Source organism: Corvus cornix, chromosome Z (assembly GCF_000738735.6).
Source record: "Corvus cornix cornix isolate S_Up_H32 chromosome Z, ASM73873v5, whole genome shotgun sequence".
NCBI classification, from domain to species: domain Eukaryota; kingdom Metazoa; phylum Chordata; class Aves; order Passeriformes; family Corvidae; genus Corvus; species Corvus cornix.
Genome location: NC_046357.1, coordinates 41161981 through 41180681, shown reverse-complemented (window position 1 = coordinate 41180681; position 18701 = coordinate 41161981). Strand labels below are relative to the sequence as shown.

The window sequence follows — 18701 nt, the reverse complement described above, 5'->3', positions numbered from 1 at the left end:
CTGCCCTTTCTTACCTTGCAGTTGTGCATTCCCTGCATTTGCCTGACATTTGTGAAGGCTTATGTTTAACAGTGAAATAGGAAAGCAAGGCATTGCATGGGCATTCTGATGCATAAAAGTTAATTTAATAGCTACTTTAACAAAGATACTATATGACAGGTTGTGAGATTAGCTCTTCCCACAGGGCACAACATCTAGTGCTTTAAAGGCACTTAAACACTGAAACATACAGAAGTGTGTAAGTACGTATTAAAACACTACAAGTCTTTCAGTTATGGAACAAGACAGTCTGAAGAAAGGTCTGTTTATTAACTCCAAAGGGAATTATGCCCATAATCAGTTATAGTAAGAAAAATCACGCATGTTTCTCACGAGAAGCAGGAGCCCTATTACGACAAAAAGGAATCTTTGCTAGTTTTTTAGTCAGATCTCACTAATCTCACATACTTTCATTCAACAATGTAATGTAGGTTGAATTAGCTCATGTGCCATTTTAAGGATGCTGAGCTCCCTTCCAAACCTTACCTATCTAGTAATTTATTATTCTTTGGTAATAATGGCAATTTCTTCATTATTTGAAAAGATGGACAGAAATTTTCTCATTGACCAAAACAACTGACTCACTCTGAAGGCAGTGTTGGTTTTGTTTTCAAAGTGTAGTTTTTCAAATTGAGATTATTTTTTAAAAAATTAATCTGTGGACTGGCTTTAATCTGACTTTTAGGCAGCCACAAATTAAACAGCAGATTTTTAAATGTGGCTCTGTATTATCTACAAAAACTGCTGTAGAAGCTGTTTCAAGCATTTTCACCCAAACCCAACTCTTCAAAGACAATTTTACAAAATTAGTCAGTATAAGAAATAGGAAGAAGATAGTAGGAAATGTGAAAGGAATTCAGATGGGAAAGCAACTGCAGCAAAACTCAGGAGCAATTGAAGACAGTTGTTAATCAGAAACTAGAGGTAGCTTCTATACTATCAGAAACACGCTGTATAAAAGAAGAAAAGAGATTCAGCAGTTTGCAGGTCTCTCCAGATCCCTGTGTAATTCAGCAGTAAAGAATTACCAAATATTTAAATATATCAGTTACTGTATATTTAGTAAACTGTTGCACTCCCTCTATTTCCATGCAATGAAGAGATCTAGAACTGAAAGAATGGGGTGAACTAGCTCCCTTTTCTTGTTGTTTTAGAGAGACCCAAACAGTCTATAAGCCTTAAAATAAGCTGCAGTTCACAGCCAGAAAAAGTGACCTATAAAATTGACTTCAGCAATATCCTTAAGCCATGTGGAAAAAGCTCTTAAGGTTTTCTCTGCAAAGTTCATTTACCACCAGCTCTATCTGAACAAGGGTCTTGGGTGAAGACAAAGAACAACTATTGAATGTCAGTCCTGGTAATAGTCAGCTTTATTCCATACTTACCAAGTTAAAACCACTGTAGTAATTCCTTCTTCTCTTCTAAATTACTGGGCATTGTGTGTATTAGTTATTCTGACCAGAAACTAAAACACTGAGTCTTATTTTCACCTATAGACACAATGTTAAAGACACTGGCTGCCAACAAGTGCATCTTCACAGACTAGAACATTAAGGAGACCCGGGTCTGTGCTCTCAGTGCCTTGTAAACTGCAAATGGCAAAAGCTGGCTCCTGCTGGCTCCTGCTGGCTTTAGAAATTACTTACTGGGTTTCAGCATAGAAAACACTGGAATGATTGATTTTTTAACAGCTGTAAGTGGAAGTAGCTAAAGGCACTTTAGCTGCCTTCAAAATTTTGGGCTGCCACCCCAATTGCTATTAGGAATAATTTTCCTGTGAAAAATTTGGGGTTGTGTGGCCAAATTTGTGTCCTGCCCAACTGGCCCCTGCCACTTCCAGCTGAATCAGAAGCAGCTGGAATCAGGAAGCATAGTTAGAGCTGCTTGTGTCAGCAACTGCGATTTATCCTGTTTTTAAAAAACAAGTGTTAAAAAGTGACCATGTGACTCCTAAACCCAAGATATCAGATATTAAAAATACATTCAGTGACACATCATGATAATATATAACAAACAACAAATAGTGAAAAACAGCCTAAGCCCCTGCTGACTGTTCTCAGCAAGACCTGGAAATCACTAGTGAAATAGTGCAAAGACTGCAGCCCCAACAAGTTGAAGATACTGCATTCCTTGACATTTACAGAGATACTAACAGTCAGATTTGGTCCTGATAAATATACCTTAATTTGGGAAGGTGAGTAGGTAAAGGATACCAAAATAATACTCCACTGAGCAGTTTATCTAAAACTGCTATTTTCCTTGTCATTCCCTTCTAACAACCAAAATTACCTCTTAAGGAAAGACAGGTTACCTCTCTCTGCAATTATGAGTACTAACTCAAAAGACTCTGTCACATTGCTCACATATCACTCACAGGAAAAGATTTTCCATGACATAGTTGTAATCAGTTCGACTGCTGTCTGGCAAGAAGCATGCCGTGAACACAATGATAGCATTCAGACCATCACCATAGTATCCTGTGGAAAAAAACGAAAACGCCATTTTTATCTTTGTCAAAGGCTTTTAACGGGATAAAATTTAAAAAGAAATCTCAAAGTCCTGTAATAGAGCTACTATGTCTACTGCTGAAGCATACCAAAATGCTTCATACTGAAGGTTTGAAAATGTATGAACTATCATGAAGTGATAAGGAAGTTGGACAGTCAGTTAAACTGAATTCTCAAAAAACACACACAGCACAACCACTAGTAAACTTTTTATACCAAAAAAGCCTTCTAAGGCCTCTACCTCTCATTCGTTGCAGCTCTGTGGCAAACACATACTGAATGCTCAACTCAGACTGAGGAATAAGGGGCTAAAGAAAATATCCTACATTTGTTGTCCTGCGTCATTTGAATTATGTTTCATAAACTCTTGCAGTCCAATCTCAGTTGGCCTGTGCAGCTCCAATAGCTTTAGAACATTAAAATTATGACTACACTCCACTATCCCTTAAAAGCTCCCAGGGATCTTTGTTGCAAGTTTAGTATAAATTACTTTTTAACCTTGGATACTCTAGTTGTCCAATACTGGCATTCTCTGGGCTCCATCACTGCCTAATGATAGCTGTAAATCTTCAAAGCTGTAGCACTACCATTCCAGGGCCCAGCACAGTTGCTTATAATCCAAAAGAAAATGTTTCTTTTTCATGATGGATTAATGTTGTTTAATCTTCTCCACAATCCTTTGCAGCTGCTATGGATTTTCTGTATTTATCATTAAAAATAAATAAAAAATACTCCTGTGTTTCAGTTGAAAGTTTTGCTTAAAGGATACATGCAATCTGGAGGTAATTTATGAAGATGCTGTAGGAATTGTAGGTAAATAGCACTAGTGATGCAGAGAGACAGAAGACAGATATACTCAGAGAACACTCAAAAACCTTTCAAGTCTAGAAAAAACTGACAATGAGGGAGAGACGATAATATTTGTGAAAGAAACTTCAATTCCCCTCAGGAACATGCTCCTGACAAAAATTAAAGGATAATACTACTACTTAAACAACCTTTCCACAAGGAGATTTTAAGACTTTTACAGTGCTTTCTGGATACTAGAGAGCAATATCCAAGCCTAACTAAAGTGCTCATGGTATGCCAGTCCTGTTTTCAGTACAAATTATTATTCAGCTAGATTATTTGGAACTGTGCTGGTTTTGGCTGGAAGAGAATTTTCTTCACAGTGGCGTGTATGGGGCTGTGGCTTTGATTTGCATTGAAATCAGATGGTTGATAATATAGAGATGTTTGTGTTATTGCTGCGCAGTGCTCACAAAGGACCAAGGCCTTTTCTGCTTTTCATACTGCCCCCCACCACTCAGAGAGCAGGCAGAGGGTGCACAAGAACTTGGAAGGCGAAGGGGACACTGCCAAGACAGCTGACCCCATCTGACCACACAGATATTCCAGACCATATGGCGTCATGCTCAGGAGGTGAAGAAGGAGGAAACAGGAGGGGACATTTGCAGTGACGGCCTTGATCTTCCCAAGTCACTGTTATGTGTCATAAGGCCCTGGTCTCCTGGAGATGGCTGAGTACATGCCTGTCCTTGGGAAGTGGTGAATGAATTTCTTGTTTTGCTTTGCTTGTGTGCACAGGTTTTGCTTTACGTATTAAACTGTCCTTATCTCAACCCAAGAGTTTACTCAGTCTTACTCTTCTGATTCACCATGTGGGAGTGAGTGGCTGTGTGGGGCTTAGTTGACAGCTGGGTTTAAACAACAGGAAAAAGCAGTATTTCTCTCCTCCTCAGGTTTACAAATACGGAAATAGGGAGGACATTTCCTTCCTTCCATAAATTTAATAAAACTTTAGAAGACTTTATATCATGCTGCCATAAAGCAACCTGTCCAGCTGCACAGGAATTTGGCAGGAAGAGCACATTACGGCAGGTGCGCCCACTAAATTACACAGCACAGTTTGCAGTTCATGGAAAGCATAACGATTATGTGCAGATGCTAACTAACAACAAACAGAAGAAAAATCCACAGATAAATCTAAGCCATTTTTTCCTCACACACTTCTTGAAGAGAAGGAATCTTCACCTTAGGGAAAAGTGCATTTTAATTCATCACTAAAAGCCAGTAAAATCCATTCGCCCCAAATCTCAGTTAGCCTAAGCAAAGAGAAAGATCTCTAAGAAATTTCTTCATCAGCATATGTTGAAGACAATCTCACACCTACACTGCCAAATCTACTCTCCTCTTTCCTATTTTGTGGCTACCACCTAGATTCTGCACTTGCTGTTATCTGTCATTTGGCAGGGAGGAATGTTCAGTAGACCTCTGAATCATCAAGAGATGCTTGACTTGACTTCCAATGACTAATTTTAGTCAGAACCTATTATTATTTTTGAGATTAAAGTAAATCTGGCCCTCTAAACACTCCACTAAACTATTGCCAAAGGGAATTTCATATGGAATGGGCCTTGCTGCCGTAATGTAGAAACTGTTCAAGCTGTCCAAAGTTTTCCACGATAGATGCAACAAAATTATTTTGTTCCTTTGTCTTCAATCTGCCACCTCATAAACACAGAATTTAATCCAGTCGTTAACTTACTTTGATTTGTCTAGATATCAGGAAACATTTCCAGTTTAGGCAGTGGCAGGCTGAAACTTATTCTTACATCTCACACTGTTTGTTTTACAATGACTAATGCTATTGACAAGCATCGTTTCAAAAGTAAAGAAAACTTAATGCTCTTTATCTTACATTTGAGTTATCTAAAAAATGTCAGACATGTAAAATTTGAATTCAAATTATTTCTTACTGAGAGTTGAGCTGAATTACCTAGTCTCCCATTAAACATTAATTTTTCACAAAAGCTGATATAAACATATACATCAACATCTAGTAGGAAATACACAAGTTTTTACAGCAAATGCATATTGAATAGTTTACAGCATACAAAAATATATAAATAAACAACATTAGCAAGGCCCCAAAATTATTTTGTGTTTGTTTCCTAAATTAAGCCATCTGTGTATGTTTGCTAAACTGTGTCTGAGGTGTCATCACATTCATAAATCTTTGATGGTAGTGCTGTAGTGGAAAAATGCTTGAAGGCTTAAACATCTTTATTAATTCTGTTTAAACCTTCTGTACGCTGGCCACCATGAATACCTGTAGGCTAGCATTTAGCTGCTTTAAATGTAAAAATTAACCATAATTTATTTATGTAATTTTACCAGCTAGAGGCTCAATGCTGAAAATATTTTAACTTCAATATTTTAATATCTTTAACTGATGCTGCAAATCAACATCACTGTGACAAAAGCATCCTGATATAAACTCACGAATCTTCCCTCTGGGATGCTAAATTGCCTGCCTCAGTTTTTGCAGGAATAAAACAACTCAACCTAATACCTTGCTTAACAGAGAGCAAAGAGTGCTCCCCAAAAATATAGCATCCAAAGATAATTCAAACCTGAGACACCAAGGAAAAGGCACTTAGAAAGCCTTGTTTCATTTTCTTCCTTCAACATCTATAGTAATATTTATCCATATGAATTAATATATACAGAAGTGTAGTAGTAACACCGAAACTATAAATTCTCTAAGGAAGTTGGGAAGCAAATGTGAAAATATAGCAAGCACATGGGGTCATTTTCCTGCTTTAAACGTTTTCTTTGGTATGTTATTTAATAATCATTAATAAATTATGTAAAAAGTCCCATAAACCAGTTCCTAGTAAAATGCTGCTGACAACTATAAATGGCAGAAAAATAACATAAGGCAAGTAGCCAGATGAATGGAAGCCCCAGGGAAAATTATCTTCTTTCTTTTGCCACTCTACTTGTTCAGATCTGTGCAACCACATACATCATTCAGCAAATCACAGAGCATTATACTTCGCAAAAGGTTTTGTCAAAACCCACCAAACATAGTTTTCAGAATCTTATTTTGCTGTAGGTCAAAAGCCTTTTTCCTTGTTCAAAACAGTTTTAGCCTGCAGACTGTTGTCAGGACCAGACTGTTCCTGACACATATACGTCCACTATACTGCTTCCAAAATAGCTTTGAATTTAAAATTCGTATTAGTCATCGCCATATTGAACTGAAAGCCCCGTTGACTTCAGCCAAGGCTGAAAAATAAATTCTCTCTCCCCTTGTCCACATGATAATGGAACAAAAATAAAAATAAATCATGATCAATAAGGCATAAACTTTTTACATCAATTTAAAAAAATGCTTAAACCTTCTCCTACCTCCATGTGAAATGACCTTTTTGTACGGTTCAATGACTCTCATATCAATTCTCTGTTCCTGTTCTCCAATAACCACCGTTCTCCATAACCTGTTGTCCTCTCGCTCCTCTTCAGCAGTGTACTCCGGAATTGATTCAGACTCCTCCTGGGAAGCATCCTTAGCAGCAGTCTGCTCTTCTGAAAAGTAAAACTGTATATATTAGCTCTTCCTGTTAAAGATCTAAATATTTTTGCTTTTACATATATTTGAGATGGATGACTGAAATTAACTGGATTTTTACAGTACTAGTATAAGTAAGAGCAGAATGTGATCATCTGACAGTCAGTAAATAAGAAGTTTCCATTTTCTTAAGACATTTCCTCATTGTGAACATAAAAAGAACAGCAGCAATTATCACTATGCAGAATACCACCACGGGATTTTTGCATCCAGTTGGTAAAATTGAGCAGCTGCTCACTAGAGTTACTGCATGGTAGGCCTTCTGAAATCTGTGTTGAAGGTATGAGAACTATGCTAAAACCCCCCCAAAATAAATGTGAACATAGCAATACTTCCTGCCTAGAAAGGAACTACCAGAAAGCTATAGCTTCTCAACTTTTTTGCAGTTTGTCTTCCATCTCTTTACATCCACTATCAGCAAATATGAAGAACACTCATCTTCATCTGATTCAGTAATGCTGACTCCTCATACAAACACAGTAGTTATACCCCCCCCGCCCCCGGTAACTCCCCCTAGGACTGTCTGAGGTTAAATACCAGCTCTCTCCTCCTGTGAAGTACAGAGCAGCCAGGCACCCTGACCTGTTCTATGAGCACACTAGACAGAACGTGGACATGGAGTCTGCAAACAAAATGACCACAAAAAATTAACTGTATGGCTGACAAGTGACCATAAAGTCTCTCTGCCGAATACTCTTAGTTTCAAAAAAACCTGTGAAGTCATTAATAAAATCTACATTTTCATTGCACATTGATGAGATTGCTCTTAACAATAAATTTAAATGCATTCCATTTTTCAAATTTAACAGCTGTTTACAGAGAAAGTGAGATGAATAGTCATGTCCACAGCTGGAATTATTTAACATCCCTCTCTAGTTATTGTTAAAACATAGTGGGTTTTCCATGGGAAAAAAAATTCCCTCTCTTGTACTATTCTTGCTGAAGCACCTTTGCTTTGTGCTTCTGTGTGCATATTATTAATTTACCTTCATAGTAAAGATCCCGTAAATTTTACGCATGACACATATTTGAAGTAAACTGCTCTTTTTAAAGCATTATTCTGGCTCTGCAGCCGTAAGAGCAGAATTTGAATTGCAAGTCAGTAAGTGAGGTAACAGTAAAAAGATACAGTAAGATACATAATGACATACACATGTGTATGTAAAAAGCTGCAGGCATCCTATCTGAAAATACTAAAGAGATCTATGAGAATTAAGAATAAACTAAAAGAAGCAATTTCAACTGGAAAGAAGTAAAAAACACAATGTTTCATAGGTGCCCACAAAACCTTCTGTGTACTGGGTTATCTACAGATGTGCCTCTTTGGTAAATGCTGCTTCTTGAACTATTCACAAATCAAAGTAAATCATCCTTAAAACATACTAGTTTATCATAAGAATTAAATAAATTATCTATTAAATCAGGAATATGATATTATACTGTATATATACCACAGATATCTACATAGAAGCTACAGGCACATATACATACATGTACTAACTAATAATTTGTTAAACTGACTCCTCCATTAAATCCTATCAATAATTTCACCAAATCTGTTAGAAACAGCAACTTTCTCTAAGCACACAAAAAATGCTTCTAAAAATTATAGGTTGAGCACATATTCATTGCTACACTAGGACCAACAAAGTCTGAATTTCTTACTGCTGCCTGTCTTGTATTTTCTGTCCCTAATACAAAGTACCATTAGGGAATTATACTGCCAGAAGGTGCCCCTCTCTGAGTAGATTCTCTTATGTGCAACAAAAGCTGAGTCTACAAACAATTCTCTGCTTTACCTACTTCCTGCCTGATGGGACCTTTAAAGAAAAGAGGAATATTTCACTTCTTACCTCGCTGTCTAACCAGCCAATGAGTTAAAAAGATATTAGAATAAAGTTGTATTAATGGTGGAAAAAGGGATGGAAAAGCAAGAAATACATACACGTGCACATATAATGTGACCAAGTAAGCCTTTTTTCCTTAGGAACTCCAAATAAACTGCATTTGAGGAGATCTAAGAATGGAAAAAAGGACAGTCTGACAAAAGCTGGGTTTTTTTCAAGTATAGTATTTCAAATTGGTTTAACAGTTGCTGCTCAGCAGATTGTATACTGAGGAAATGAAGAATATATTCATGCCTTTCTCAGGGCATAATGCTCGTGATGTCTAACAATAGCATTCAGCTTTGAAATACCACATATTCCATGACACTGGGAATAAGCTTAAAAAATGCATAACCCCACTACCTCCAAACCTAGGTATCTTAATGCAATTTTGTATGTTGTCGGTTTTGCAAAGGTGCTGTTGGTAGCAATATGAAAATTACATGCGTACAGTCAAGCTATGCAAACTCTGATAGGCCGTTGCAGGGCAGCCCATTCCTGTAAGGATATAGGGTCTCCACAGGACACTATCATGCAGGTACTTTTAGAATAGACAGATGGGATTATAAGCACAGCCTAGGAAGAGTGTCTGATCAGTTGATTCCTCATAAAGTGGAAAGAACATGACTGAAGCAGAAAAGCATAACTGGCAGAACAAAGCTTAATGAAAAGAGGCTGGGCTAGGCACCTGGCAGACCAATGCTGAAATTGTATTTGGGGTTTGGTAATTTTTTTTGGTTGGTGAAACTGTAGACGATGAAAAATTACCAAGATCCTGATAAAACTTACAATATTGAAATTGGATGCATGACCTATTTTTTAATAGAAATGGTACTAGATTGCCTCTTGCTGATGAAGTAGCTCTCCCTTATTGCCTAGAGTGCTGATTTTGCAGAGAAAGATGCACCAGTGTGCAATTTAGAAAGGAAATAAGTACCTTCAGAAAAAACAATAAACAGTCTTACTTTATAAAATAGTGCTGATTTGAGAGCAGGCCTTCTCTGATACTCATATATGGTTTTCAGAAATGCAATTTTTATGTCATCTAAAGCAATAATCATAAAAAGCTCATTTCAGAAACTAGCATGGCTTCTGAAAGAGAATGTTGGAATGTATGGTATTAGTGACAAACAACCCCCACCCTGTGAAACTGATGATCAACCAATCTCTAAACAAGCCAGGTGCTAGTTTAAGACAAGTACTTTAGTATTTCTGCTCTCATCTATTTTCATGCATATTGTAGTTGTGATGATTCTTCTTCACCATTCTTTTGAGCAAATGGTTTTCAGTATTTCTTGTAATATGGAGACATTTGTCAGTGATGAGGTGGACCCCTGAACCATGGTAACAGTTTTGCTTTTCTCAGCTGCCTTTTGTAGTTCAAAGGGACCATCCACAGTCTGATCACGAAAAAAATCACTGTTCTCTCTGGTCTCAGCAGCTATATTTTCTCAGTATTTACTTTCCTGGGTTTGGCAGCAGTTAGAAACACTGAACTGTGGGAGATTGCCGGTAACATCGAATGCTTAACAGCTAACAGTAGAGTACAGGAGTACAAAGATAACAAAGGTTATTTAACATGCAAACAAGACATTCTGAACTAGTTCTTATGACTATAATCTTAGCTATCAGATTAACATTACATATAGCCAACTTCTTTTATTGCTGGCTTATTTTGATAATATGTTGAATTTTTTTTTGTCTTTTCTACTCTTTTCATGGCTCATCTCAGTGGAAGACATTTTTATTATTAAGTATCTAAAAACTTAACTATGAAACTGCATAAATGTCACCAAAACCAGAGGGACCTTGAGCTCTTCACTTAGGAGTCTGGGGAAATTGGTCCAACTTTAAGAACTGAACAAATCACCACATTTAGAAAGCAGCAGAAAACCAGTGGGAGGAAATGCCTGCCATCAATGCAACTGCTACCAAAATCGCTGGAGTTGAATTTAATTACTTGAGGACTTAAAGGCAAAATCTGTTCTACTGCAGACAGAGACTTTTTCTCTCACATGGTAGTCACAACAGTCTAAGCATGTGATCCCATGTGTGTGCATGTTAGTTTCAACCTTTGCTATAAAATCTTCTAACCATCAAGCAACTCATCACCACACTCTGCATCTACCCATAAGGAAATCGGCCTCTTAATGAGAAGTAACATTAGAGACCCTCATGCATGATTGAGTACACAGTAATGCCTCTTTGGCAATACCACTTAAAATGATGCAACTGTTCTTGTATGCTCCAGCAACCTCACCAGCATTAGGGAAAGTAAATGCATGGGAAAATTCAGTTTAAACTGATCTGTGGATACAAAAATGCTGCTAGCAAGGGTTTTCTTTCTATTTTCTAAGTCTGTGAGAGATTTTTCTCTCACAAAAGATAGTAGCAGAGTTCTGTAAACAATGAAACACCTGCACACTTGAAAAGTCTTGTTTATAGTACAGTAGAAAAATATTTTGACAATGGCTGTTTTAGGATTTTAGCCAATCACCCCAAGGGGTGGCTGATCCTTGTCCAATTAGACTAGGAAGGAAAAAGTCTATAAAAGAGTTGGTAAAATAATTAATTAAATCAATCTTGCTGCACAATTCCTGCCTGCTGGATCTTCTCTCCTCCTCCCTATGGCTGCAGGACACGGTGATATACCCTAGGGCATTTTTAATACTGATCCATTTTTGAAGTTTCTTTCTGCTCTCGGTTGTAAAATGTTCACACTTATTTTCCCCTCCAATAGCTTATGATCTGTTCATATTTACATCAGCGATTACAGTTCTTATATGTTTTACTTTTTATAAGGTACTAGCAAGGAATAGGAAACACCATATTTTGTACATCATGGAACTAAGTAAACTGAGTAAAACCTTTACATCATATGTCTATGAGAGAAAATCATTAATATGTGAAGGAAGAGTGAAGTATCCATTGCACACTTCAGGGTGCATCTATGCTGTATAGCTACCCCTGCTGAGAAAGGACATTTAAATTAGTGGAACGAGGAATTCTGTTGTTCCACCACCTGAGCTGGCTTATCATGCCATGCACACACCTTCCATATCTCAGCTTTCCAATCATGGGAATAAAAAGCAGACCTTTTCTTCCTAACAAAAGACCTCTCAGCACATTGTGTCTACCTCATTTATAGATGTTTGGTGCAGCCAATATATTTTGCACAAAGTTATATTCCTAAATATGACCAATGTAACTGCCACCTAGAGCTGGCCAGAGCTGCAAGAAGCTGCAGTTAGCTATAGCATTCTCTACAGCAACAGGCAGCTGCTTTCTGCTTCTTGAACAATTGTTTTTGGACAAGTCCTATGGCAATGGACAAAGACAGGACTTTGAACCTGATTCTCCCTAGGTAGCTGCTCTTACTTTATTAATTCAGCTGTACTATTTCTTTCTGCACTCTGAATAAATAGAAGGATAATACTTTACACAGGAGGAATATTAAAGGTTAAAAAATAGCAGACAGTAAAAATACCTGGATGCCTAGCATTAACTCTCAAACGCTTTAACCATACTGATAACCTGAAAGACATGAAACTGAGCATGTGAGTCGTAAAAAAAGAAACAGAGATGAACTCTACATTTACAGTCTAGAATATTACCTTGTCCAGTGTATTCAAAAGAGTCTGCTTCATCAGGAGTGTCAAGGTCATCTACATTAATGTCTATTTCATCGGGTGTATCCAAATTATCATCAGAAAGTACAGACCCTTCACTCTGGTCCAATGAGAGATTGATGTTTGGAGCAGTGAGCTTTATCCTTCTGGGTTGGGAACCATTAAGATCAAGAGAATTGGGAGGCTCTGAATAAAAGGAAAAAAAAAAAAGAGAAGAGAAAAAGAACTTTATCTATTCTACATACAATTAATCTTCCAGGTACTCAAAAACTACCTTTCAACACACTGGGACAGATCAATTCTAGTAACAGCATGACATTTAAGACCATCTTACACAAAACACAAAGATTAACAATAATGTTTAATGAAATTAAACAAGAATCTACAGGAGCGGCAAATGTAGCGCAGAGCTCTTAAATTATGCTAAAACCAGATTCACTCTTTCGCCATCATCAGACAAAAAACAGGTTTTGAACATGCTCTGACCCATGATGTTTAAGAATTTAAAGGTCAAATACAAATCATTTGAATTATGAATCAAGACGTTGCCAAGTCCTGGGAAAATTTGTATGAGTCAAAAGCCATTGTAAATATTTATTTTCTTATGCAGTCAGTGTTGATTTGCAAATACTTATGTCTTTAGCTTTAGCTATATAATATCTTTCTCAATACAATAACAAATAAAAAAGTCTCTGAGTCTCTTAATCAGTCTTAAATAGAAGTAGTACTCAACAAGACAAAAGATATACCTTTGCTCCTTGCCTCTGCCTTGTATGGTACATTTCAAGTTGTTTTGTCTAACTTAGTTCATTAGACAGTAGTCAATTATAAAATAAATAATATAGACTATTAAACCTTTAGAAGGACTAAACAAGTGGTAACAATGCCCAAGAGAAAATGTCACACTATAATTATTATTTCTCAAGTGAAGGAGAAAACTGACTAAATAAAGCGAACTTAATGCTTTTTTCTTTTTAACACTGAACTGATTCTTTATCAGCACAGAAACATCATTCTCACTGCATAATTATATGCCACAGGAATAAGATATAATTAAGAAAACGAGCAAGAGCTTCTCTCACCAGGTCTCATCTCTGTTGAACTGGGGCTTAGTACACCCTCAGCTAAGGGGATGTCCATTCCCACATCCTCTTGTACCAACCTGAGAGATAAAACACAAAGTGAGATCTTAAAGAGATGTACAGCTCATTATCTTATACAGAACTGAAACTGCCTCCAGCATAGCCAGTTCAGAAATCTGATTACAAAACTGATGTGAGAAACGAACCCTGCTGTTGTAATTGCACTGCGCTGCTCTTACCCCTAACTTATGGACGCTTTTGTAGAGCTCTTGGAGACTACAGGACACACATACCCACTTTTATTTGTACCAAGACACAGCACTGAATAGTAAGAGGTTGGCAAACAGCAGTGTTTCTCATTTTATACAAATGAAGTTGGTCTTCAGTTATCCAGCAAACTGGACACATCACTGCAAGGAGATTCAGCTACTCTTTGTAACACAGTATATTCATGACTGTATATATGGTTACTGCGTAGCAAAAATGAGTAGGTTTTCCCTTTTTTGGCATCATTTGTATCTTAGAGCAATTCTGACCCAAACCAGTAATACTGATGCAGGTAATGTGTCACACTGAAAAAGTTCAGAAAGTACAAAAGTGATAACCAAAACTACATCACAGATTTTCAAAGACTAAATTGTTAAAAATATCCTAGATTCCATTTTTAGGAAGATACTAAGAAATAACATTTAACATACATACATATATACATACACACATACATGCATAAGACAAAGAAAAGGCACTAAGTGGTGAAAATAGCAACAAAGGCAGTTAAACATTTAAAGTAAGTTGACTTGAACTGTTTTCATGTCTACTTGTTATTTAAATATTTTACAAAATACTTGCCGGAAGGATGGTTCAACCGCAAATAGGAAACATCATTTTACATTTTCAGGACACTTGACAGCTTACAAACTATCTTCATGGAAAATGTGTGACTTCAGGAGAGCTTCATTTACTTTATCAACATAATTGTAGCTTTTTATTTTGCATTACTGTTCCAAAATATCTGTTTTCATTTTTTTGTCCCCACAAAAGCTGAAGAATAGACCATTCTTACACTTTGACCAACAGAACAGTGATGAGATCAAAGCTGATACTTTTCCCTGAAACAGCATCAACTAGCTATGTTTTGAATGATTTAAATGATTCAGATCTAAATAGGTGTGGCTTATTGCTCTTGCAGTTTCTTCCTGCCCTCACTTTCCCAATGAGGAGGACTACCCTCACTATTTGACTGTGTCCAGACAGGATCCATTGGTCAATCACTGTATCAAAGTAAGAGTATAGTTTCTGTGATTTCTCGTTAATTTCATATAAATTATATATAAATGTGCATATGTAGGGCTGCCAAAGGCTTCACTGTGCCTTAAGCTGAAAAAGATCTTTACCTCAAGCCCCAAGAGATTGAATTCCCAATACAGACAGGCAAACTAGTGAACTCCCGCTTTTCCATGAGACCACAGAGAACACAGACAATTTAAAGCTATGGTCAAACATGTTTGTGCTGCTCAACTTACAACCAAGCCTTGTCTCTCAATAAAAACTGATTTTACTAATTTTGATTTTATCCCCACTTACTGTATAGTACGTCTTTCATAAATACAGAGATGAACAGCTTCATGATTTTTAGAAAACATATCAGTTCTTGAATATGTTTAATTAGTGTCAAAGAAGGCTTGAAACACTTTTTCTCTTAGGATACAAAACAGAATAGCGAAGAAATTTGATCAAAGTATCCTGCTCATGAATATAATGAAGGCACAAATTGCCTGTAAGGTACCATTTCCTTTTCCCCCCATTATTGTACAGATAATGTACAATTATCTCTATTCAGAAGTACTGAATACTGCCACAATTTACAAAGAAAATGCAAATAAATCATTAGAGTCTTTGGCTTTTTTCTTTTCTTTTTTTTTTTTTTTTTTTGTGTTTATACAAACCATAGTAAAATACGTGTAATGAAGTCTAATTCATTCATCTGAACTAACTAGAGAGAAATCTGAATTCTAAAGAAGTTCTGTAAGTAACACCTGGCCAAGGCAAATAACCATAGTGGAAAGGATTTGGGGAGAGGATGAACTTTTCTAACCCATTTTAAATTCCTATTAGGAGTTTATGTGGGGCTTTATTAACCTTTCAAAAAATAAAACTATGAAGAGTTCTTTGATTAAAGCAGCTCAGGACTAGTCAGATGATGACTTATGGTTACTCAAGGGTTTATATTTTGGCTGGAAAAAATAGGGTTTTGGTACCGTCATACAAACCATTAATTTGGAACATTTCTTAGAGCTTTCTGACCAAATGGCAATTCCTTACTGCACAACCTTTGGAAACTACTGGTGGAAATTATCCAAAAGGAAATATTCAAAGTTGTATGAAGAGTAAGATATGGCAGGATAGTGACATTTCCGGCTTTCTGCATTAAAAAGAGACACTATTCTCTGCATAAAACAACAAAGAAGTTTAAGAATGAAGATCATCTTTTCCTCTGTATGAAAAGACAGTTACTGAGTTTTATATACTCTGTGTCTACAGAAACAGTGACAATTACAATCTGAAAAAAGCGATTTCCCTCAAGTAATTCATTCACAAATTAAAAGTTGTGTAACATTTTTGCAATGACTGGGACAGAATTACCCTAAATCATGACATTTCTAGGGTTACCTCAAGACTGTTTTTCTCCCTGTGGCATCTTCTTTTTTCTTTTTTTTTTTTCAACACGTGTACTTGAGCTGGTATTGTTGTTTTCTCTGGAGTCTCTTACACTTTCACAACAAAAATTTGAAGTATTTTTCTGCTTTCACTGGGACCACTGCAGCTAAGTTAAACCAGAATTTTATGTCATAGTTGTGAAGAACAGTATATTTCTAAGTATTAAAAGATACATGTGTTTCATATGCTTGTTTGAATTTATTATGAAATTCAGCTACAAGCAGTATATGCAAAAAATATCCCTCACTTATGGATTACAGGTAAACAGCATCAGAATTTGTCTGAGAATTTCTAATTTTGTTTTGTTGACACAGTGTTTTTAATGTCAAAAATCTTTATTGCTCATATTGGGTAATTTAATTGGAAAGTAAGAGTCTCTGGTCCTAAAAGCTGTGGGTCAGAACAGGCATTTAAGAAGTCCAGTTACCAAAAACATTGCCGACACAAGGTTCTCCATTGTATCTTCAATCACATAAAATGCTACTGCCTTTCAGAAGATTTTTAGCAGAGATTAGGTTTCCTTTTTCTTTTTTTTTTTAAATTGTGTCAGGTTCTTATGTACTGTCAAAAACAGTCAACAGGCTTTTTGGATAAGAGAGAGTCTGACTTGGGAGCTAGTCTTATTTTTCCAAATCCGTCGGGCTTTACCCCAAGACATTAAAGATTCCTTGCCAGACATACATACCTTAAGTTCAGTGGAAGTTCTTAATTTTTATAAGCCATAGTTAATATTTTTCAGTCATAAATTATTTGGCAATATTTAAAATCACATTTAAAACCATACTTAAAGGTCTGTGACATTATGCCCCAACATACGGCTTCAGAATTGCTATCAGTAAGAGAATAAGGAGGATATGGATGAAGATTGTTTTCTGCAGACACATCTTCATATTATCTGGTGGATTTTGAGAGCATGTTATGCTGAGCAGCTCAGCACTTTGCAGAGTAATTTCTGGCTGTGCAGAAGCTCTCAACAGACCTCAGCAGGAACCCTAGTAATGGAAGCCAGACTCCAGAAACTTTAAAACAGGCAACTATCTCCTCTTCCCTTCCCACAGACTACTTCACATACTTTCAAAATTCTGGTTTATAAAATTCCTTGCCTTCCATAAGGGTGCAACTGATAACATGGATGATGTGGGCAAAAATATTAGTATTAGAGAAAGAAGAATATTTTTTTTAATCCCCTTTTAATGAATGCTCCTATTGAAGAAATAAATTAAGTTACATTAGAAAGCTCCATTCTAATCAGGTATGATTTACTGGATTGATAAAAAAAAGGATCTTTGAACAGAGGTCAAAGTCAATTAAGGTTTTTTGTGTCATAAATGACTTCTTTTATGTTGTACACACACCAGTCATTTAAAGATCAGCTGCACCAGGAATCAAGTTACTGATTATTTGCTCTGATATTCAGGTCTATGGTCTTGTTCAGAAGCAGCTGAAATCCCCTCATTTCTCAAAGGTGGATCAGAGATAGATACCAAATTCATATGAAAGCAGGAGAGGCTGGAGGCTGAAATACTTTCCTTGCTCTTTTTTTGGTTCAGACATTCTTACAGGTCAATAAATTAATAAGCTTTAAATAATTCCTAATGCCCTCTCAAATCAGTATTTCTCAGAATAAAAGTCATCCTTCCTGACTTTTCTAGGTACAGCAGCATTCTGCTATTTTGGAAAGAGCAGCTTTGAATATTCACAGCAATATGTCATAATCCCTATGGGCTGTGCTGCCTCACCCTTGTGTCATCTGTGATCTATCACCAGTTTCCCAAGTTGCTCTGCAGCTATTACATATCAAGAAGTTAATTTCTTTAGTCTAAAACAAGATATGCTTCCAATGCACTGCTCTGAAAGAATGCCTACAACATGCAAAAGAGATCAACATTAATCCAGTTGTGACTGCCACCACAATTTATTCACCAGCTAGACTTTAAAATGTATACGTTTCCCCATTTTCTGCACTCATTATTGCAGAAGTTTAATCTGAAGTGGTGCCAGGCCCTTCTCCTTGATAAGTAAATCATGTTTCCTCCATGCATATCTCTACATATAGAAATACTTTTATTCTTAAGTTTTCACAAGATGTCAAAGGATTTTTTGTAAAGTTTCAAAGCATGGTGAGTCAAAGAAATGACATGGATGAAATCACCTCTGTGGGTATTAATACATGCTTGGTTTGGATACTAAACGTGATAAGCGGAGACGAAGTACAATGGAGAGGTTATTCAGAAACTAGACATTCAGGCTTCTTTCATACTCCCTAATTCCACACATTATGCAGGTATACCCTGGTTCTGGATGAAGTAAGAGTGGGCTGATAGCCCACTTTTTCTCACTAGTTTGCAGTGAAAAATTGAGCTGCTTTGAGGAAGAATGCACAAAGTGAAATCTTAGGTACAAAAACAAGTAAGGGAACTTAA

The 18701-nt window shown here is 36.5% G+C and overlaps 1 protein-coding gene across 13 annotated transcripts in view; it reads right to left on the bottom strand.

Moving 5' to 3' along the window:
* The window catches only part of PRUNE2 (prune homolog 2 with BCH domain), a 137598-nt gene that overhangs the window by 14468 nt on the left and 104429 nt on the right, over positions 1 to 18701 (bottom strand). For all 13 annotated transcript variants that reach the window (XR_005603800.1, XM_039566743.1, XM_039566741.1 and 10 more), the window contains 4 exons: positions 13561 to 13640; positions 12464 to 12664; positions 6744 to 6920; positions 2414 to 2516 (listed from right to left, as the gene is read on the bottom strand). Coding sequence is in view for 12 of the 13 variants with exons in the window: in XM_039566743.1 (XP_039422677.1) it covers positions 2414 to 2516; positions 6744 to 6920; positions 12464 to 12664; positions 13561 to 13640 (561 nt within the window). In the remaining variant the exon portion in view is untranslated. The remainder of the gene's footprint in view (positions 1 to 2413; positions 2517 to 6743; positions 6921 to 12463; positions 12665 to 13560; positions 13641 to 18701) is intronic.